Genomic DNA, 25032 nt, shown 5'->3' on the forward strand with positions numbered 1-25032 from the left:
TAAAAGTTCTACAGAAACTGGTAATAATAAGAACATATCTCAACATAATATAGGGTATTTTTGACCAGCAAACTGTTAGAGCTGATTAAACACATATAGTAATGTAGCAGGAAACAAAATAAACACACAGAAATCAGTAGCTTTCCTAGACACAAACAAGAAACATGTGGAGGATAAAATCAGGGAATCTCTCTCATTCACAATTGCCACAAAAAAGTACCTTGGGATAAACATAACCAAGGAAATAAAAAATCTCTACAATGAGAACTTTAAAGCACTCAGGAGAGAAATTGTAGAAGATACTAGGAAATGGAAATATATCCCATGTTCTTGGATTGGAAGGATCAGTATTGTGAAAATGTCAATTTACCAAAAGCAGTCTGCACATTTAATACAATACCCAATAAAATTCCAATGACATTTGACACATAAATAGAAAAAAGCAATACTATAGCTCATTTGGATACCCCAAAGTCCTTGAATAGCCAAAACAATTTTGAGGGACAAATATAAGGTTGATGATACCAACTATGATTTTAAGCTATATTACAAACCCAGATCTAATACAATCCAACAAAGAGAAAGACAAACTAATAGAAAAGTATGAATGGAAATTTCAACATATTTGGGACACTACTATGAAAAGATCAAACATTAGAATTCAGGGTATAGTAAAAGGAGAAGAATTTCACTCCAAAAGAAGAGCAGGTCTCCTTAACAAAATCATAGAAGAAAACTTCCCCAAACTGGGAAAGGGGTGCCAATGCAGATACAGGAATTCTTTAGAACTCCAACCAGACAACACCTGGACAGAACCTGTCCTCACCATATTATAATCAAACTACCAAACACACAAACAGAAGAAAAAATATTGAATGCAGTTAGACAGAAATATCAAGTTACCTACAAAGGTAAGCCCATCAGGATTACAGCAGATTATTCAAAACAAACTCTTAAAGCCAGAAGGGCTTGGAGTGATATATTCCAAGTTCTGAAAGATAACAACTGTCAACCAAGGTTACTTTATCCTGCAAAGCTATCCATTCAAAGAGACAGAGAAATAAGGATATTCCATAACAAAAGCAGGCTAAAAGAGTATTTGAAGACAAAACCAGCTCTATAGAAAATACTGGAAAGAATCCTCCATCCTGAAGAGAAAGAAAAACACACATATAAGGAACCTGGAGAAAAAAAAAATACTCAAAATTAGTTAACACAAGAGAGCAAAGGTAGAACTGAAAGAACTACAAAAATGGCAAACATACATACTCACCTTTCAATAATATCTTTTTAATATCTGTGGCCTCAATGCCCCAACCAAAAGACATAGGTTTCCAAACTGGGTTAAAAAGCAGGATACTACAGTTTGTTGCCTCCAGGAAATCCACCTTTTTAAAAAGGAGGGACATTATCTTAGGATGAAATATTGAAAAATCATGTTTCAAGCAAATTTGCCTAGAAAACAAACAGGAGTTGGTATCCTAATATCTGAGAAGGTAGACTTCAGTTTAAAATTAGTTAAGAAATGTAAGAAAGGACACTTTATATTGATTAAGGGAACACTCCAACAGCAGGACGTTAAAATCCTAAACATATATGCACCTAAAATGGGGGCTCCCAAATTCATCAACCAAACTCTATTAGAACTAAGGTCACAGATAACACCAAACACAGTGGTAGTGGGTGACTTCAACCCCCACTCTCATCATTTGAAAGGTCATACAGGGGAAAAATAGACAAGGAGGCACTTGGACTAAATGAGGTCATAGAAGGAATGGACCTAACAGATATCTTCAGGACATTTCATCCAAATGCTGCAGAATATACATTCTTTTCAGCAGCACATGGGACATTCTCTAAAAAAGACCATATATTAGTTCACAAAGCAAATCTTAAAAAATACAGGAAAATTGAAATAATTCCTGGCATTCTATCTGACCACAGTGGAATCAAACTACAAATCAGCAGCAAAAAAAAAAAAAAAAAAAAAAAAAAAAAAAAAAAAAAAAAAAAAGCTATAGAGCATACACAAAATCATGCAAAATAAACAATACACTCCTAAATGATGAATGGGTCAATGAAGAAATCAAGAATGAAATCAAAAAATTCATAGAGTCAAACGATAATGAGAAAACAACTTACCCAAATCTCTGAGACACAATGAAGGCAGTCCTAAGAGGTAAATTTATAGCCTTAAATGCCTATATTAAGAAATTAGAAAGGTTGAAAGTAAATAATCTAATACTTCACCTTAAAGCCTTTGAAAAAGAAGAACAAGGCAAACCACAAATCAGTAGACAGGCAAAAACAATAAGGATTAGAGCAGAAATTAATAAAATAGAACAAACAAACAAAAAAGAACCAATTCAACGAATCAATGAAACAAAGAGCTGGTTCTTTGAAAGGATAAACACAATTGATAAACCCTTAGAAAATCTGAACAAAAGGAAGATTAGAGAGACATAAATTAATAAAATTAGAAATGAAAAGAAGCAATATCACAAGTGTTACCAGAGGAATTCAAGAAGTCATAGGGACATAGTATAAAAACATACTCCACTAAGTGTGAAAATCTGAAAGAAATGGATGATTTCCTTGATTTATATGACCTACCTAAATTAAATCAAAATGAGATTAATCACTTAAATAATCCTATAACAAGTGCGGAGATCAAAGCAGTTATCAAAAAATATCCCAATGGGGGGGAAAAAAAAAAAAGCCCAGGCCCAGATGGATTTACTGCTGAATTTTACCAGATCTTTAGAGAATAACTAACACCATTGCTTCTTATGTTTTTCCATAAAATAGAAAAAGAAGGAATCCTACAAAACTCCTTTTATGATGCTAGCATCACCCTGATACCAAAACCATGCAAAGATTGAGCAAATATGAAAATTGCAGACCAATCTACCTCATGAACGTAGATGAAAAAATTCTCAAAATATTGGCAAACAGAATACAAGAGTATATCAAAAAGATCATTCACCCTGACCAAGTAGGCTTTATCCTAGAGATGCAGGGATGGTTCAACATACGCAAATCTATAAATGTAATACATTATATAAATGGACTGAAGAACAAAAATCATATGATCATCTCATTAGATGCAGAAAATAAATTTGACAAAACCCAAAATCATTTCACATCCCTTCAAGTCTTACAGAGACTAGGAGTAGAAGGAACATATCTCAACATAATAAAGGCTATTTATGACAAGCCAACAGCCAATATGTTACTAAATGGGGAAAAACTGGAAACTTTTTCACTAAAACAGGAACAAGAGAAGGGTTTCCACTGTCCCCACTTTTATTTAATATAGTTATGGAAGTCTTAGCCATAGAAATAAGGCAAGAGACACACATAAAAGGGGTACAAATTGGAAAGGAAGAGATAAAGTTATCATTATTTGCACTTGACATGATTCTATATATAAAGAACCCTAAAGACTCTACCAGCAAAATGTTAGAGCTGATCAACACCTACAGCCATGTAGCAGGATACAAAATAAATACACAGAAATCAGTAGCCTTCCTATATGCTAACAAGAAACACACAGAGGATGAAATCAGATAATCCCTCCCATTCACAATTGTATCAAAGAAAATAAAGTACCTTGGAATAAACCTAACCAAGGAAGTAAAGGATCTCTACAATGAAAACTTTAAAACACTCAAGCATGAATTTTCACAAGACACTAGGAACTGGAAAAAAAAAAAAATTCTTGTTCCTGGTTTGAGGAATTAATATTGTGAAAATGGCAATCTTACCAAAAGCAATCTACACATTTAATGTAATCCCCATCAAAATTCCAACGGCATTCTTTACGGAAATAGAAAAAAAGGATTCAAAAACTCATTTGGAATCACAAAAGCTTCAAATATCTAAACTAATACTAAGCAACAAAAACAAGGCTGGTGGTATCACCATACTTGATTTTAACCTATACTATAGAGCCATAGTAACAAAAACAGGATGGTACTGGCACAAAAGCAGACATGTAGATCAATGGAACAGAGTAGAGGATCCAGATGCAAGTCCAGGTAGCTATAGCCACCTAATATTCGATAAAAATGCCAAAAATGCTCATTGGAGAAAAGACAGCCTCTTCCACAAATGGTGATGGGAAAACTGCATATGTATCTGTGGGAAGATGAAAATAGATTCTCCTCTTTCTCCGTGCACAAGAATTAAGTCCAAATGGATTAAAGACCTTAACATCAGACCTGAAACTCTGAAACTGCTAGAGGAAAAAGGAGGGGAAACCCTTCAACATATTGGTCTTGGCAAAGACTTTCTGAATATAACCCCAATTGATCAGGCAATAAAACCACAGATTATCCGCTGGGATATCATGAAATTACAAAGATTTTGTACTGCAAAGGACATTGTGAATAAAGCAAAGAGTCAACCTACAGAATTGGGAAATAGCTTTGACAGGTATACATCTAATAGAGCATTAGTATCTAAGGTATACAAATACCTCAAAAAAGTTAAATAAGAAATCAAACAAGCCAATTAAAAAAATGACAATGGAACAAAATAGAGAGTTTGCTAAAGAAGAAATACGGATGTCATATAAGCATGTATAAACATGTTTTACATCCATTGTCATCAGGGAAATGCAGATTAAAACTACATTGAGATTCTACTTCACTTCTATCAGATTCGCTACCATCATGAAAACAAATGACTATAAATGCTGGCAAGGATGATGAAAAAGTAGAGTAACACACCTTTGCTATGTAAATATAATATTCTGCGTTTCTTATTGAGCAAACCTCCTGAAGGAAAGAAGTTCAGACCAGGAAGAACTAGAGGGATGGGCAAGATTCTCCAAAATAAACTCAATGACATAAGAGCATGGCAGTCTTTGTAAAGAAATTCCATTATCACATCACCAACAGTTGTCCATAGTGTCATGAGGATTAAAGTGCAAATCAGGAAAGAGAAAGGAAGAGAAAGAGAGAGAGATGCATTTCTCTACTGCTCAATAAAATAACCAAGGAAGTAAAGGATCTCTACAATGAAAACTTTAAAACACTCAAGCATGAATTTTCACAAGACACTAGGAACCAGAAAAAAAGAAAATCCTTGTTCCTGGTTTGAGGAATTAATATTGTGAAAATGGCACTACAAGATATAAATGAGAACTTCCTCACTGACTATTTGCAAAGTCATAAATAATTTTGTCCTCATGATTTGTTCATTTCATTCCTGACTCTGTCCACTTTCTGACTAGGTTGTGATCAGTGTTTAAATGTATGGAAGAAACAATGAATTTAACCTACTCAATCTCTAGAAGTATGCATTCTACATTCACAGTTCTGTGAACTCTTTACAGAAAGGGTTAATCATCACACAGCAGGTAAAACACAACCTGGAGACGCGGGGGTCTCTGCTGATGAGCACAAAGGGGCAAAGACAAGGGAAGCTTGCAGCCATAAGAGCGCTGGTGTCCACCAGCCAGGGACTGGGTTTATCAAATTGATCCATGTAAAGGGCAAAAAATGAAGATAGTAAGTAAAAACCGAAAAATGTGCTTACAAGAATGAGGATGCTCTGGGTGGCTCGAGTCTCAGCAGAGGATTTTGGTGAACATGTTTGGTTGTGAATGTATAGGACAGTCTGCTTATGTTTGTACAATATGAACATCATGAAGCCACTAGCACTAACCATGCACCCCAAAGACATCATATCAATGAATGAAAATATTGCTATGTACAATGTAGATATATTTTTTTCAGAAGTCACAGTAGTACAGTATCCAAAGTCCTTTAAGTTTGTGTGATTATTACTTTCTATTGGACCTTTAATATTATTAATAATGATACTATTTACCAGCACATGAAAGGTCCAGCAGAAGGTAATGGAAAATCTCGTGTACTTTACAGGTGTGGCCTTGGCCTTCATCCACCGAGGGCTGCCAGGGCTGATCTTGATGGCCTGGAAGCAACTCAGGATGCAGGTAGCCCCAAGAGACACTCCTCTGGCCACTCTGTGGAGGTAGAAAACTAGTTTGCATCCACAATCATCTAGAAAATTTTTCATTCCCAAAGATACCATTGTTCGAGGAATTCCTCTAGAAAGTAGAACCAAACAGTTGGCAAAAGTTAGGTTACTAAGAATAAAATCAATGTTCTTTAACTTTTGTCCTGTGTGTGACATGAAGATGTGACAAGAAAGGAGTAAAATGTTACCCAGAATTCCTACTCCAGTCTGTGCAGCAAAGATGATGCTCATGGTCAGGGGGCTGGATGACATTCAGTCTGGGAGTCTTATATCATTCAGAGTCAGAAAATCTTGGAAGAATGGCCACTGGTGTATTTAGCCAAGGCAATTTAAAGGCATTGCTTGCCTTTCAGAAATTCAAGCTCTGAAACTTTACTCCTGTTGTTACCAAATACTGAGTTGTTTTATTTAAGTGCATGCATGTGTGAATCTGTAGAGGCATGTGTGTTTTGTAATAAGTGGTTTAAAATCTGCATTTATTTTATTACTTTAGAGTGTGCCGTTTTCTTGTGTGATTATGCTAAGATACCCTTGGCATGTTGATTCAAATAAAGTTTCTCTGTTGGTTAAGGAGTTTCCTGTTTATGTGAAAAGAGAAGATTCCAAATTACAATATTGAAAACACATTTTGTACTATTATAATAACAAAAGAGCTCATCACTATGATATTACAATATTCCATATATGTGCCATTTCCTACTAGGCTGTTCAACCAAAGGATCAGTTTTGTTTCTTAGGATGAAAATGTACAACGACTGCAAACACTCTAAATATCCATATATATTTTAATCTATTCACTGTAGTACCAAATCAAAGTTAAATTGTGAATCACTGTGACATCAAGCCATTTAGTAACTTTTATAGAAAGAATCCAATTGACTTACTCTCACATGCAATTTAATATTTGGTAGAATTAATGGCAGACAAAGTAAAATAATTACAGCATAAATAGCTGTTATATCCCTTTGTAACAAGGAGCACAGAATATTTCAAATAATTACTTCAGAACATCTTAAATTTATTATGATGGGAAACTTGAATAACAATAAGAATAAATGAAAATTTGCAGGATCATAATATAGGAGTGAATTAAGTCCAAACATGTATATAAACACACTTCTGTTGAGAGTAATGTTTTTGTTAAAAGCTCCAGTGTTAACCAGTGATTTTACAGTATCCTTCTTATCAGTTCTTAACACATTTCTAAATTATTATTTACCAAAATTAATTAAAGAACACTGAAGTTCAATAATGCCCCAGCAGTGACAAGGCAGAGGACAGATGTCTTGAGCTCAAGGCCCTTCTTTGATGGACCCACAAAAGGTTACTACCACTTCTGCCTACATACTGCAACTTGGTTGCAAAACAAATAAAGAGGAAAATAATATAGTAAAACATGTGAGCAAGAATTGTACTTTTTATTTATAAAATTAATATATAAATCTTAGACATTCAAATTGGAGATTACATCAGAGAGAAACTCATTGGAAAATGAAAAACTGTTTGTCACCTTAAGTAAACATGAAGAGTTCTGGTCATATTGATAATGTCGGGACAGGATACCATGTCCATTAAGACAAATTCATCAGTGAGACATCTTCTCAGATGGTGCCAGGAATGTTTTGGTGAATAATAGTGATGTGTGAAAGCATTGAGCTCCTGGCTGAGCTAACAACAATGGAAATGATCAACGAAACAGACATTCTACTCAGACTAGAGACAAACTCCCAGTGTCACTGGAAAACAGGTAGGCTACATGTCTGCCATTCAGTTTAACTAACTGCAGACTCACACTCCAAAATTGCAATCAAAATTGCAGTGACATGTGTTAGAGTCCCAGTCCTTCATCATTTATTGGAGCAAGGAATATGTTATTTTAATCTGGGCTTATTTTCCATTTTGAAAGAAATAGGAATTGTCTTCCTGATCTTATTTCTTCTTTTGCTACTTATTTCATTTTGTATTATATATTCACATGTCATTCCTTAATTTACAGAATTTCTGCTATCTTCTGGACAACCAAATCCCTTCTCTCACATACACGTCAGATTTAACCAATCAGTAAATAAACTGATGAAGAAATACTGGAGGGTATGGATACTGTGGGTGGGAAATAGAGCAGAAAATAAATATGAAACATTGCAGATTTTTGACATGCATTGGATAAATCTTCCTCCATCTTAGGTTACTTCCTAGTCTTCAAAACAGAACAATATTTCTGGTTATCATAGTAGTAATCATAATCCTGCTAATCACATGAATGGGTCAATGTTAGAGTCATGAATGTTTTCATTCCAATAGTGGGCATTTGAGCTTGTATGGCTGCCACGATCTCACAATAGAGTCCATAATGCTAGACTCACATCTCCATCCATTCCACTCAATAGGACTGAAATCCTAACTACAGAGTGATCTCAACAAGTAATTCTTAATGCAGTTTATATTTCCTTGAATGCCAAAACCATCTTCTATACAGGACCATCACATCATAATTTTGGAGGAGTCAGTGATGCACTGGGTTTCTTACCTTCAACTTCAGTTCAGATGTTGAGTTCATGCTGGACCAAACATCCCTCTGCTGTGCGTGGTCCTTATGTCAGGGGGCCACTATCACCTATGCTGAAAAGGGCCTTTTCTAGGATTTGCATTTTATATCCTGGCATACAGTCCAATTTCTTCTGTGGGTCTGTCTACATGACTGCAATATTGCCACCTATATGCTTATGTTTGCCAGGACAGACCCATCAGGACACTCTGAGGATTAGTGAAGCAGAGACAACAACTTTCTCAGAGTAACTGTGAAGTATCTGACCTCACCTCCCTCCAGAGCTGTGATTATCCAATCACCTGATGCAATAGTGATAGTGTCTACTGGGGAAGTAAAATTAACTTTCAACAACTTTTGTGTTTTGTACAAATTACAAGAAACAACTGCAAGTGACCATTAACTTTCTCCCTAGTAGCTACAGGAAACAGTGGTGAGGGAAACTGACGTGAGTCCATGAACACTGACAGTTTCTCTCTGACAGAGACTGACTGGAAAAGAGTGTTATCTGGGTAAGAGGACTCTTCAACAGAACTATGTACTCTAATTGGACTGTGTGCTCCCATGTTGCAATTTCTATACAAAGTTAAGTCATTGATACACAAGATCCCAGAGACACATCTTTTCTAATAAATTAGGAAGAAAAATAGGACCTCATAAAAGAACCAGGAAATGAATGTTGGTATAGTAAGACTACATAGCACTGCAGAATCAATTTCATGATCACGGAGGACCTAAAAGTGACAAAACATACCTGGATGAACAATGGTAACTGGAAATTACAATTGCATTAAAATAAATTTGACAAAAATTAAAATAACTCCTAAAGAGATTTAAAATAAAAGTCCAGGATTAATGGACAGTCACATGAAAGGAGACGGGTGATAAAAGATGGAATGTAGGTAAGTATTTTACTAAACTTAACTATACAAGGAAAAGACATGAAAATACATTTATTGTAAGCTCTATCTTGTAACATGTTGACGTTCCCAAAAATGAAAGCATGAGAATAATGAAAAGGCTATGTGAGAAGAGACAAAAAACTTACCTATTGCCGGGGTGAGAGAAAATACACATTCATAACTGTTCAAAATTCTCAAATAAAGTAAGTAACCTAACTTCCTTTGTAGATACATTGTAGAAATGTTTCAGAAAATATCCAGAGGGCACATGTGACCTTTCATTTGGGATGAGTACAGATTATACTGGGAACTCAACCTGTGTCTGTTCTTATATGATAAAAATGGTCAAACCTGATTTCTCCTCCTCCTCCCTTTTCTCCCCACTTGTAACTTCCCAGTGACATCTGGAAAGTTGTACCTCATATCCTCCTTGGCCTTCATGGCATCTTCACATTACTTACTCCACGTCAGTTCTTTGAGAGACTGAAGATGAAATGACCTTAGAATCCCGAGAGTGAGTGAGGAGGAGAGAAGGGCAAGTGGTGTTCCCCAAATGCAACTTCTAAAATTTTCCCAGGAATACTGAAGGCCTTTTAATGTGAAATGTGAGTCTACTCTTGAGATGTCATTTCCTCAAGTTCCTGTTATCCAAAAGATGTGCTGAGCTCAGAGATTAAGAGAAGATATGCAAAGATAAGTCTGGAAGTTAAGAGAATGCCCAGGGGAAGGTGAATAGTAAAGGAGGGAAATTCCTTGCACACAAGCAATATGACCTGATTTTGGATCTCCAATGCCCATGTAAAATCCTCCTGTGCTGAATTCCACATACAATCCAAGCACTGGAGAGGTGGAGATAGAGAATTTCTGGGTAATGATTCTATGTAAATTGTTGACTGAAAGGTAAGTATGGAAGAGAGCGGAAACTTCATCTCTGCTGTCCAGGGCCACAGTGCTCGAGTGTGCTATGTAGGCTTCTGGGAGAGACAAAGTCCTCAACCATATGGTTCTTCAGCGCTGGATGAGACATCTCTCTCAACCCACTCGTGTTTGCAGAACATTGGCAGGAGATAATGGAAGCAATATTAGTGTTGCTCTCAGCTGTCCAGAGAAACTTCCATGTTGAAATGGCTGTGGATTTTAAGGACACAAAACCTTGTCAAAGTGGTGAGAGAAAAAGTTTGTGCACGGGTCAATATTAAATGTCTTCCAAGCACCAGGGAACATTTTAGAGTGGGAGGACAGAATGGAAGAGTCTGAGGTGAGGAGGAGGGCATTGGCCCACTATCCATCAGACATGAAGTTACCAGTGCATTGATGTCCTCACAGAAGCTGTGCACTGTTACCTGCACAATAGGGACAATGTCAACATTGGTCCATAGATGAAGGAGGTGGGCAGAGGGAGAGACATAAAAATAGAAATAGGACTAGTTTGAGAAAGGAATATAATCAGTGAAGTGAGCATGAATCTTGTGGGATAAAAGAAGGTAATGGGAGAGGAATATGATCAAATTTAAGTATGTTCACATATGAAAATCTCCATGAAAACTGGGAAGACAGAAAAAATTACATGAAGAAAAACTGTGGTAGACACTTGACATTGCACTCTTGTTGACCCATGAATATACACATATGAACACATATGCAAGCCCATTAAATCCAAACAAATAATGCATACATACAACACACACACACACACACACACACACACACACACACACACACACACACAGATATATATATACAAACATGTACAAATGTATGTATGTGTATATGAAGATATAGAAAGGAGTAAAATACAAAACATATATACATAGACAGGTTTATTTATGAATTTATACATGTATACATGAAGAGCATATCTGTACAATTTATATCTAAACCAGTATTATTTACAACAACCAAAGTAGGTAGGAAGTGCACTGTGATCATATTGTAATATATTACCCATGTATTAAATATAATATAATACCCATGTATTAAAATACTCATGAAACATTTTGAAGAAAAAGAACTATTTGGAGATGGCCAGTAGAAGATACTTAGTTAACCTCTGACTATAACATGCATGTAATGGTGGAGGGAGATGTGGCTGTATGGAGGCCATGTCCACACCACCCTACCCAGCTCTTCCAGGTCATAGCTGCTGCTGCCACCATTGTTGCAGGGGTCCTCTGGCCCAGGAGTGTGAGCTGCCAGCCAGCAAAATGCTCATCCTTCCCTGCTTCTTGCCAGCAGAGTCTTCCTGCTCCAGGGGTGGGTGGGTTTGTTTCCTTACACTCACACCCCACTCAGCCAAAGTTGGAGTTCCCCTAACTCCCACAGAGCGAAGATGATACTGAGGAGTGGACATACCCCATGAGACAAGAGATGCAGCAAATTTTACCCTAATTGTTCTTGGATACACATTCTAGTGCTATAAGAAGCCAGCTACCTACACTAGAGAAATATGGGGATAACTTGCATAATTTTCATATGGTAAAATATGGAAACAACCTTTCAAAATTATTTAGGTATTTAGGCTTGTATATTGCAGATAATCCAATTGAGAATATAATATGTTTTTTCCCCTATGACTAAAGACTTTATTGATGGAAGCTTACAAAATGGAGGAAAATCTCTTATCCATGAAAATGCAGACATCTCCAGAAGTGCTCCCTTTGCTATTGCATACTAATTATGGAACCATTTGGGATGAAATACAGGGATGCATTTCCTTATGCCCAAGAAAGAACATTTTGTATTAATCTTAATGCTGGATTTGTCCACCAAATTCAGGACCATGAAACAATCTACTTAGCAAAATTAACAACACAGGTGAGGTCGCCACTCCTATTGGAAATGTCCTTTCTGTCCATTCTGGTACCACAGGAGGTTTGAAAAGAATGCATGCAGAAGATGATTTTGGAAATTTGCAAGTGGAGACTGCACGGAATGGCTGATCTACAGGAATATTATAGAGGGGTGTGGGTTTCTATTTGGAAAGGAGGAAATCCTAGAGATAATAATGTAAAATAGCAAAAACACAAGTCGTTTCTTTTCAATAATGTGTTGTTTCCAGACGTTACTGTACAACTTCTTAGGCAACATTGTAAGAAGATGCTATTGAATGTCGGCTATGGTTGGTACTGATCCTTTGACTTTTTTTCTTTAAAATACTTTATTTATTTGACAGAGAGAGAGGGAGAGAGAGAGAGAGTGAGAGAATGGGCACACCAGGACCTCCAGCCACTGCAAACGAACTCCAGACACGTGTGCTCCCTTGTGCATCTGGCTAACGTGGGTCCTGGGGAATTGAACCATGGTCCTTTGGCTTTGCAGGCAAACACACCTTAACTGCTAAGCCATCTCTCCAGCCCTGACTTTTTTTTTTTAATAACATTTTACTGTTTTATTATAAACTAAGAATTTTGGACTTGAGAAGAGATATTATTGCAAGAATGTACTTTTAATAATTGAAATTTATTTGTATGATATAAATGTATTACTTTAAACAAAAATGCAAGTTAAGGGGGATTTGTTTATAAATTTTAGGTAATTTATAACAAAAGAATTTCTTAAGGTTTGCTAAAAATTCATTTTGTCTTCCTTATGTTAATTACATTTAAAATAACTTTAGCATTCAATTTTATGATAGAACCTTTAACAGAAACATTAACAAAATATAGAACTCTGCCACATTTTTTAGTATTATTCAATAACAATTACCATTTTTTAATCTTCTCGGTCCCTTAATATCTTTAAAATATGACATTACCCAAATATCCTGATTTTACTACACCTAACTAATCCAAATAATCCTTCCTAATTCATAAGAGAAAAAGTTTAATGATGAAAGAAAATGGTTGTACATTACAATACTAAATGGTCAAAATAAGGATCGTGCTATATTTCTCAAATAACTCTCGTATTTTTTCATATTTTTTTGTTGTTGTAAAGACAACTGTGTTATTGCTTTTGGAGTTGCCTAGTCCTTTTCAGCGTTTGGCCAAAAAGACACTAAATAGATAACAAACTAGTGTAGCACTACTTTTTTTTTTTTCCAAAATGAAATCTGCCAACAAAGAAAGTGCCTTGCATTGTTAGCAAAAATAAATAAGCAAACAAACAAATAAATAAATAAATCATCTTGACTTTTAAATTAGTATACAGAACACCTGTAAGTTATTTTTTTCCTATAATTTGTTTTTCTAGACCATAAATTAGTTTGAGGTGAATTGTGAGGCTTGAAGAAACATTATTAATTATTTGGAACATGGGACACTTACTTCCTTTGTCTTCATGATTCTGTGAGGTTGTTCCAGCTAAGACAGAAGCTGCTGTTTGAAGAAACATTTGTTGGGAAAGCAAGGTATGGGCAGCTTTATCATCATAATCAGTGTTTCAAGTTAACCCAAACTTCCTCCATAATTTGCATTAGTAACGTCATTTTATGGGTCTTTAGTTTTCCATGTTTTTTATGTATTTATGTATGTGTGCTTTTTGTGTTGGTGACTTTTAGGTAGCAGAGCTTTCCTATATATAAAGCACTATCGGGCAGGTCAGCAAAGATATCTTTAATCACATCATAATTTATGATGCCTCCTTGCACAAAAATTCTGCTTAAAATGGTACCCATGAAAGAAAATTCAGATTTTAAAAATGAGGTATTTGATATTTTTAAAATTAGTTTCAAAACATACATATTCTCACTATTAGTCTGGCCAAAAAATAGATTATGTTATTGATAATAATTTATAACTGGATATTTTCCACTTTTTCTAGTCACTATCATTTCTATGTTCACATTCAAAGCACCTAACCAGCTCTACACATTGAATACAGTCTCGCATACACTAGTGACTACCATCGTTGTACACTGTGCATTTCTTCTGTGGGCAAAATAAGAGGTTTCTGATCAAAAGTTTGCTTCTTCTCAGATACATTTGTTTACTTTCTGTTGAGGTATTTCTTCTTATTTACTCTATTTGGCTCCATTTCTGTGACTCTTATCTCCAGCAATGTTTTGTGATAGTGGCCTGTGATAAACATGACCAATCATGATTTATTTTCTAGATGGTTTCAATGGTATGAGTAACCACCAAGTTGAACATTAAATATGAGTTCTGGACACAGAAGAGGAAAACATGCATGTATATGTTTGAACATATATGCAAGTAACCACATAGTAAAAATATGTACATAAAATAAAAATAATATGTAAGTATGTATATGTATGTATCTATATGGAAAATAGGGAAATGGAGAAATTTATGCATACGTATAGACATATATACACATATATACAAAATATGTATGTACATATAAGTATGTGCATAGAGAGAGTGCAAGTGAGAGACAGAGAGGGTATTTGTACATTAATATCTAAAGCAGCATTACTTCGGAACAAAATGTCAAATCAATTCCAGTGTCCATCAGTGTATATAGATCTGAATCCATAATAACATAACTAGATATATGTCACATTTATAAAGTAGAATATGAGAGAATCTTCAAAAAGAAAATTTGCCATCTGCTACAAGATATTTGAAACTGTGGCCACTGTGTAAAGCAGAGGAAGTCAGTCTAAAGTGGATGAAGTCTGTTTGACTCCAGTCACATGAGTGAAAGACCTGGACTAGGAACGAGAATGGTGGTTGACATGGGCTGGGGTGTGCAGAATGGAGACTTTCAGTCTAGTGGGTGGAGACTTAATATTTTATAAGAATGAAAAAATTCTGGAGTGGGATAAAAGGGATGGCAATACAACAATACAAGTGTATTTAATTTTTTTCTGAATATTCAAATTGTATAAAATGCATGTACAAAGTTCAGGGTGTCCCAGTTATGCAAGTGGGATTTGAAGAAAAGCATCACTCAGCATGTAATGGAGACATATTCTCACACTAGGAGAGTGGAAGTTGAAGAACAGGTCAGGTCAGATGCACAGTCCTTCTCAGCTTAGGCTCTGTGGGATGGCTCAGAGTGTGTATGGTGTCATGTACCACCCTGAAGGACCACAGATCATTAAAAAAGGAAATGTTAAAGATAGCAGATGGAATGAAGTCATGTGATGGACTCAAAGGTGGAGGGAATCTTAAAAAGGAGCAGAGTTTTCATCAGGGCTGATTTCAAAGACAGGTCATGTACACAAAAGCATATTAGGAGGCAAGAAGAATAGGAAAACTTACTATGAGTAAATAACCGTTACAGGAGTCTGGAAACCATGAGTTTATGGTGGTTTTTAATCACTGAGACATACATACATACATACATACATACATACATACATACATACATACATACAGAAACTCAGAACATGACAGGCTACACATAAGCATCCATGGAAACAGAGAAGAGATGACCTCGCCCACTGCCCTGAGCCCACAGAGACCGATGTGAGCCTGTCCACCCAGTAGAGTCTTGTTTAATTTATATTTTTACTTCTTAATTGAATGCTGTACAGCTTCTTGGATGGTTCTGTATATAATTGTTGATGTACAAGCAAGAGGATTTGATTTTCAATCCCCAGAAACCACATAAAATGCCAGGTGGGTTGAGATAACTATAACTCCTGTTCTGGGGAATCACCCAGAACAAGAGGCTTGTTAGCCAGATGCTCAAGCAGAATTGGAAAGCTTCAGGTCTTGCCTGGATTGAAGATTATAACACAAATGGTGATGTGGGATAAACTGTTTCTATAAGCGATGTCCAATGTAAAGGGTGAATCTTGAGAACAGGATAACATGAAAGAATTGAGTAGAAGATATTCACAGAAAAGCTCCACGCAGTATCCCTTTTAGAGCTCTTTGAATATGTGTCAGCTGTGTGCTGCCTTGTCTAACAAGTAGAGGAGAGCTTAGGAGCAGTGGTGAACTGGCTGAGAGGTAGAAAGTGGTAAAACACCGGGAAGCATGCAGACAATGCTACACCCGCATTGAACAGCCACCTGCTGGTTACATCACAAACAAACAAGGTTAATGTCAGAGGTTACACAAAAGAGGACACAGCTGCTCACCAGGGCAAGGACGCTGTGGTTGGCTCTGGTCTCAGGGAACGGCCAAGGAGACAGGGCACTGTGAATGTGTTGGAACTTCTGCTTGTTCATCATGAGCATAAGAACCACGGAGCCACTGGATCCATCCTTTGAAGAATTTGTACCTTCCTATATCTTATATAGAAAATCACTCATCTGGGAAAAAAAAAAAAATAAAACCTTCATATCGGTATAATGTATTGTATATATATTTGAGATAGGACCTGGAGCTTATTTTGCAGTCAACACTGGCCTTAAAATACGGATGCCTTGGTTTTCTTTTCTTTTTCTTTTAAATATTTAAGTTAATTAATTTACTTATTTGACAGAGAGAGAGAATTAGGGAGGGAGGGAGGGAGGGAGGGAGGGAGGGAGGGAGGGAGAGAGAGAGCTGGGGGGGGGGATTGGTGCACTAGTGGCTCCAGCCAATGCATACAAGGTCCCGATGCAGGCTGCCACCTTGTGCATCTGGCTTTACGTGGGTCCTGGGGAATCGAATCTTGGCCCTTTGGCTTTGCAGCAAGCACCTTCACCACTAAGCCATCTCTCCAGCCCTAGCCTTAAATCTTGATGTTCATCTTGTCTCATCCCCCCAAGTGGTGTTATTACAGGAATGATCCACCACATCAGGTTAAGGGAATGTTGATGTCCTTTCTAAATAGCAGTTCATAAGAATGGAATTATTGTTTTTATTATGACAAATTATACGTGATGAAATTATGGAACATTTGACCATTCCATTATACACTTGTAAAGAAAGCACTTCTGAATTTAACAAGCTCGCATAGTGAACAACATATGTGTCTGCATTCAGTATGGATTCATGGATGAACTTGCAAAACTTGCAATGAAGTTATAAATATATAGCTTGCTTCACAGAATTACATTTTCATGGATCATATACCATTTCCATAGTTGACATTCTAATGGCACCAGTTATCACTTTCTAGACCCAGAGTGCTTGTGTTTTCAAATTCTCTCACTATACAGTGGTAAAATTTGTAGCAAAAGCAAAGATCAACATTACCAAAGTTGCAGTTAAATTGGTTTTGGGCCTACAGAGGCCCTGTGTATTTTTCGTGGAATCTGTGATTCTTAGAACCTCACTAATGAAGCATAAAACTATAATATAAGAATGTCACAAACATAGTCAATAAAATCAAGATGAGGAAGATAATATCCTAATCATTTATGTGTAATGATGGCATTCTCAATAATTCAACATATTTTGTTGATTTTAATATAACAAACATCTAAAGAATGTTAAGAAATTGGCCATACCAATAGTAAGTGGTTTGTCTGAGACAGACAAAAGAGAACAGAATAGGGAGGGGATGTCACAAAAATTTCCCAAGCACAGACAGCCATTAGTCATGACAAACACCCTGAGCAACTATTGATCTATTAATGTTCATAGAAAGCTTGGCATGTAATCTTCATATCTGTAATTGTCTTGCTCATTGAACTTCTCCAAATTCTTCCACCTGGGACCACCTGAATATTTGGGCTCCCTCAATTTTTGACCTTCAATATCTAGTTTTTCTGGTGACTACTATCATGTGGAATGTGGACATCCTCCTGCCCAACTGCCAATTCCCATGTTCAGTGTCCAAACACCTGGAAAGATTTCTCAAAGGCTAGACCAGGGAACACTCAGTCTCTCCATATGAGTATTGTGTGGTCATTCTTGATCATTATATTTGTATCTGTGTTAGGCAGAAAACTGTAAGGCTCATTTACTTATATTAGGAACAGCTTACCAAATGTGGGAGGAGCCCCCCCAAAATGGGCAGAACTACTGAAGGGACAGAGGGAGCCTAAATCTAGCACTGAAATACAAGTTCTCCCTCCTGACCAAGACACTGAAATAAGCCCTTGAACCTGGCTTCACAGATTCCTTCTCTCCACATGCTCCAACACCATGGAGTCTTCCTGGATATCTCCCTGAAATGGGCCAGAATTTGTAGAATTGTGGAGATTTCCTTTTTAAAAGTAGTGGTGATGGTGATCAAGTCATTGTCTCCTCTCCCAGGTATTTCTTAGCAAACTATGTCACCTATTCTAATTCTACAGAAGAGGCTGCATGGAAGTATGTAGACTCAGATGCTGAGATGGGAAAGAGATCTGAATTATGAGTCACCTAGGCATGGAATAAGATGTCGGAGGACTATAGATACTTCAAAGGAGGGAGTCACAAAGGGGTAAGGACATGGCTTGGCAGGGATTCCTTCTATGTGTGGAATTGCCAACCAGGGGAAGAGCCCAGTAGTAAATTGCACTAGCTGAGTGCTGCATGAAGGCTCAATAGCTGCTCTTCTTTTACTCTCCTTTCTTTCAGGGATATTTAATGATTTTTGTGCACTGTGCTCAGGATCTTAGCATTTTTATCCTCACCACCAGGAAAACTTTCCCACCCAGTTGGTACATTTAGGTCAATTTTCTCCTTTGTGTAGTATTCACAGAGAGTTCCAGGGATGAAAGAGAAAGAAGCCACCATTTTGGAGGATTAACAGTTCCAAAATTTGTGAATAATCATAGTCTTTTCCAAGAGCTCCAGAAATGTTTCTTATCAAAGGGAACCAGACATCATTTCACGGGCAGCATAAACCTCAGATCCTGAGTGGTACAGGACAATATGGTAGTGCTTTCAGGAATAAATTAGGCACCTATCCCATGGCAACATCAAGGAAAGTTGCAAAGACACCTTGGTGTGTAAAGTACCACACTTCAGCATCCAAAGATTAGAGAATGGACAATTTTCAGAGCCACAGTCTGAACTATTCTGTCTTCTCGTGATGGTTAAGTTCTCTTGCCCCCACATCAATTGGTTAGGAATCCACAGACATTCCTCTTGGGCAGGTTTCTGAGGCTGTTTCCAGGAAGGATGGACTGAAGGAGGAAGTCCTTCCCCCACAGTGTATAGCTTGCCAGATAGAGGCCTTGAGGAGAAACGTGCTGCCTGGCTGCCAGTCGGTGAGTGCCTTCACTTGCTTGTAGATCTGTCCTCTTGTGCTATCCTTCCTCGGCATTAGAACCAAGTTTCTCCAGCCTTCCAGAATGGACTGAAGACCAGGAGTTCTTCAACAGTCCTTCAAGCTGTCAGTGCTGAATTGGGGTTTCTGAGGCATATAGCCACATGGACTACAGAGCTACCAGATTTCTTTATTCTCAGTCTTGCAGGTTGCTATCATTGGACTGCTATAGGCTAATGTAATCAGTTCAGCTTCTCTAGAGAACCCAGATGAATACACCTCTGGATCTCAAAGAATCTGTTATCCTCAGTGAAAATCATGGTGATCCCATGTGAAGACCCCAAAATATCTCTTCCTATTATGATATCCCATACTCAAAATTTTTTATAATGTCATTAATTCCACAGTACCGGTATCATCATTTATAATGTCTAAATCAACTCTGATATGACTCTGTGGTAATAAATTCTAGTGCATACTTCTCCATCATCACCCTTCTAAAGCTCCTCATCTGCTCTCAAAGCCAAAGTGATTGACAAACCTAGAACCAGTAGTTGTATGTAAAACAATATTATGTCTGGAGCTTTACTAAAGTTTTCAGCAGAAGGTGCTTTTCTGATAATAGTAGCAGACAAATAACAAAATAGAAAATCATAAACCAATATCATAATGAAGTCACATGTAAAAACTATCAATTAAATATTGCCAATTGAATTTTAGAATATATTGCCTATGGAGTTCAAGGAGAAGAACTTCTGGGGTTCACAGCCTAGCCACTCTATTCTAATAATATAGTCTTTGAGTAATCCTCTTTATAAAGGTGGGTGCTACTTATGAAGGATAACATCAACCAGACATCTGCCTTCCATATGTGAGTATACCCACACATAGACAGACTAAATAATGCACTAGGACAAGAAACATGAGTCAGTTTTCAAATTCTAAGTCAATAGATTACTGCCATCTTAGCTAGGGTAATGAGTAAGGCATGCAAATAAAAATGTGATAAAGAGGGCTGGAGAGATGGCTTAGCGGTTAAGCGCTTGCCTGTGAAGTCTAAGGACCCCGGTTTGAGGCTCAGTTCCCCAGGTCCCACGTTAGCCAGATGCACAAGGGGACGCACGCATCTGGAGTTCGTTTGCAGAGGCTGGAAGCCTTCGCGCGCCCATTCTTTCTCTCTCCCTCTATCTGTCTTTCTCTCTGTGTCTGTCGCTCTCAAATAAATAAATAAATAAATAAATAAATAAAAATTTTTAAAAAATGTGATAAAGATAGGAAGCATATAAATCCAGGAATGTTTATTTCCATATAATGTGATTTTATATTTGAAAGCCTAAACTTTCTACAAGAAAACTTAGAAGTTGATAACTACTTACAGCAAAGTGGCATGACATAAATTAGTACACAAAATCATAAGCCTTCCATTAGAACAACAAAAAAAGGTGTTAAGGAAAAATTCTGGGAATAAATCTCACTCACTACCAGCTGAAAAAAATAAAATGGCTGCAGATCCTAAGAAGAGAGCTGCCCCAACATACCTCAGAAGGGGCCCAACTGAAACTAAGGACAACTGACGAAATAAGCAAGGGTGATGTTTTCCTGTGAACTGGATACCAGCACAAAGGGGAAGGAGATCAATGCAGAGAAAAATCAACTCCTACCAAATCAGAGAGCCAGAGCCTCAGAGGCCCCCAACACCTCAGCACTGAAGCAGACCAAAAATGAACCCAACATGGCTCAGGGCAATCTTGCGGAAGAGGGGGCGGAAAGAATGTCAGAGTTACATGTTGGGTCATGATTTTCAGAGACATTTATCATACTAATAACTGGGGGCTAACTCCACAATGCACGACCCATTTTCAATAACAAGGAGGGTCTAATGGGAGGGGGTAGATCGCAGATGAGCCTAAATAATGGTACCAAACTGCCTGTATTTACTGAAAAGAAAACTAATAAATTAAATTAAAAAATAATAATAATTTAGAAAAAAAAAAACCAAGGAAGCTAAAGATATCAGTGATAATTTTAAAAAAAAATCAAGAATTAAATTTAAGAATGACACAAGAAGATGGAAATACCTTACATATCATATACACATGGATTGGAAAAAAGATAATATTGTGAAATTGCTGTCTTACAAGAATCAATCTACAGGTTCAATACAATTTTTATCAAAATTCCATTGTAAGTTTTTATAAAAATAAAAATCATACAATTCTTTTTGATACACAAGGCTTTTAGATAAACAATTTTTTCTGAGGTGGGAATATGACCTATCTGATTTCAAGTTACATTACAGCAGTGATCTCAAAGTTTATATTCATTTTTTTTAGTTTTTTTTTTTTATTTTAGAGGGAGAGAGAAAGCAAGAGAGAGAAACAGAGAGAGAATTGGCATGCTAGGGCCTCAGCCACTGAAATTGAACTCCATATGCTTGTGCCACTTAGTGGGAATGTGCAACCTTACGTTTGCCTCACCTTTGTGCATCTGGCTAACTTGGAATCTGGAGGGTAGAATATGGGTCCTTAGGCTTCACATGCAAGTGCCCGAACCATTAAGCCATCTCTCCAGACCTCAAAGTTTATATTCTATATAGCCTCAGTACTCAGGAAGAAGAAGGAGGAGGAAGAAGAAGAGGAGGAGGAAGGGGAAGAGGAGAAGGAGAAAGAAGGAAGAGAGAATAGGATGTGGAAGTGGGTTAAAACTTCTCAAGCCTATCTCCGGTCACATGCTTTCTCCTGGAAGGTTCTACCTCCACAACTTTCCTAGACTACTTCATCAGGTCAGTATCAAATATTCAAATATGTGAGCCTTTGGCTGTCATTTGCCTTTAACACAAATCACAATGTGTAGTTCTTTATTGGTTTTTGAATGTTTTACATCTGAATGATTACATAAGCAGGGCAAAATAATGCTGCTGCACCCCCATATTGCATTTCCAATATTGAAACTTAATATTTGGGAAAGACAATTCTCTTAAAACCCTAAATATCACCCAGAGCCCATGAATTGTTAGCATAATGTTGCTGCCCAGGACACTTTTACCCAAGGCCATCCTTGTTCCTGGTTCCTTTTAGCAGAATGGATTTGACAATCAATTTCCCTTCTATACTATTAGAATGATGATCTAATGGTCGGCATACTGTGAGTTTTTGCTTGTCAACACAAGAGTTGTTTAACGGAAAATCCCACACTAATCTATCTGTGCATAATTGCTAAAATACCTATAGTAGCAGTGTTTAAATTTCAATACTACTGCTAAGTTATCCATCAAAAGTATCAATAGCAATTATATATGTATGCATTTACACTCTGCTTTCGATGTTCCTCTTCTTGAGAAATGTATTAAAATAATATTGGTATTCTATTACATCTAGGATTGATGTCTGATGTGAATAGCTCATTTGAAATGCATGATAGAACAGCATATAAAATACATGGAGAGTACGAAGAATATTCCTTTCAGAGCTCTCAGACTATATGAGGTTCCCGTGCAATCTCATATGAACAAGTACAGCAGAGCTTAGAAGCAGTGCTGTTGTGGCTGAGGAGCAGAAAGGGGTAGAAGGCTGGGTACCAAGCAGACGTTGCTACTTTGGCATTAAGCCTCCATACTACAGTTACATCAAAGAAATAAAAGTATACAGTTAACATGGAAGAGGTTATATATCACAGCAGGAAGATGGTAACTAGGGCAAGGGTGCTCTGGGCGGCTCTGATCTCAGGCAGTGACCGAGGAGACAGTGATGTGAGAAGGGGTCAGACCCTCTGTTTATGCTTCCTAGCATAATCATCATAGTTCCACTGGCCTACAGCATGAGTCCCACACATGTGACATCAATGAAGGCAAGGAGGAATATGTGCATTGAGTGCTGCAGATCACACGAATCAATACTAGCACAGAGTACAAAATATCTAAGCACAGTCAGGTTTTTTACCCCTCCAGATGTCTGTCACAATGATAGGAATTAAGCATTTAACAGCAATTGCAAGACCCAGCACAGGCCCAAAGAAGGACCCATGGCTTGGGGGCTCTGACCTTGAACCGTACCCACTTGGGATTGCTGGGCTGATTATTATGGCCTGAAAAATACTCAAGACACATGTGGAACCCAGAGATACTCCTCTGGCCACTCTCCAAAAATAAAGCACAAATTTACATGAAATCTCATCTAGAAAATAAGTCAGAACAAAAGCAGCCAGGTGCTTGACGATGATGTCTGTCAGCTTTGTCTCTCTCCCAGTGATGTCTGAGAGAATAAAGTGGCGAAGGTAGGCACAGTCTCCCAGGTCTCCCAGTGCAGTCTGTGACAGGAAGACAATGCCCATCATTAGGTTTTTGGAAGTCATTCTGTCATGTTCCTGGAATGTCACTTAATATCGTCTGCATAGGGCTCTTGGCCGACAGGAGAATTCAATTCATGGCACATAAAATATTATGCCCTCCATAACCACTACTTTCTAGTAATCAGTAATAATTTAAACTTTCATCTTCATAAATTTCTTAGTAATTACTATTTCTTCAGTTATAAAATGATATTATTCATGACACTGCAGTGAATCATACAATAGTTCTCACTAAGCATTCTAGTTTTTCTCTGTGCTTTACAAGTAATAACTATTTCAGTTTTTCAATGGTCATGTCCACAGTTTCAAATGGAGAGGTTAATGGTGAGTGTAAAGATCTTCAGGCTTTCCAGAGGCACCACATGGAAGCAGTACAGACTTGCCAGATGCAACAAGGAAAACAACAAATATCAGAACACAAGAAAGAAGATTGTTTTTCCTGGTAAATGCATGTTATTTCAATATAAGCACCATTTTCATTTATAGTTGTTCTTTTCATAATCCTTTTCTCTGTTCTTATATGTGTTTGGAGGAGACTCAGCATAGGCTGTGTAGCTGCCCACTAGGTGCCCAAATTAGATGACTTTAATAAATTTATATATCATGAGTAGTATTAAGTAGTAGTTCAATAACAATAGAATTACTGTTTTTATTCTGAAAACATATATCCCACCCACTTGGCGCATTTCCACCAACTCCATCCTGTTAAGTCTACACAGAGAGTTCCAGCGAAGTAATAGGAGAAGCCTCTCATTTATATGATTAACAGTCTGTATTTGTGGGGAATAATATTATCTCCCATTGACTCAGTGAAGGTTAGTTACCAAACAAAACCAGACAGCATTTAAAGAACAGCATATCCCCCATTGGATGCTCAGAAGAGCAGCACAGAATGGTGTTTGCTCAGCAGGGCTGCTTGGTTCCGTAATATGCCTAAGCAGAGGAGCAAGGTCACCAGTTAAATCCGCAGACCTGGTACAGTAGGTGCAGGTAAATCACTGGACTAATAGTGTAGAGTTGCTGAGTGTGGAAGATCCATGCAGTGGGTGGGAATGGTTTTTGGGTGAAGGGCATGGTGACATAGTTTTGAATGAAGTGGAGTTGAGTCAAGCAGCAGTGAGGATGCATGAAGATCAGCTGTGCTCAGGGAATTCCCAAGCAGTGCTAATTACGCAGGTGGAGATGTCAAGAGTCACAATGCCTGCGTCACAAGAATCTGCACCAACAGGACTTTGTGCAGGATTC

General features: G+C 37.3%; 1 protein-coding gene and 1 pseudogene across 1 annotated transcript; one reads left to right on the plus strand and one right to left on the minus strand.

The window, feature by feature from the left end:
• Window positions 1-5316: 5316 nt before the first annotated feature.
• On the minus strand, window positions 5317-6063 carry LOC123454601 (vomeronasal type-1 receptor 4-like). The gene has a single exon (XM_045133303.1). It carries the CDS (start codon window positions 6061-6063, stop codon window positions 5317-5319), a length of 747 nt encoding a protein of 248 aa, XP_044989238.1.
• Window positions 6064-11517: 5454 nt separating this feature from the next.
• Window positions 11518-12395, plus strand: LOC123454602 (annotated as a pseudogene).
• Window positions 12396-25032: the final 12637 nt, after the last annotated feature.

Source organism: Jaculus jaculus, chromosome 14 (assembly GCF_020740685.1).
Source record: "Jaculus jaculus isolate mJacJac1 chromosome 14, mJacJac1.mat.Y.cur, whole genome shotgun sequence".
Classification (NCBI taxonomy): Eukaryota; Metazoa; Chordata; class Mammalia; order Rodentia; family Dipodidae; genus Jaculus; species Jaculus jaculus.

Bases quoted from the DNA above. Each gene is read 5' to 3' on its own strand.
- LOC123454601 (XM_045133303.1), bottom strand. From the start codon at position 6,063: ATGGTATCTTTGGGAATGAAAAATTTTCTAGATGATTGTGGATGCAAA.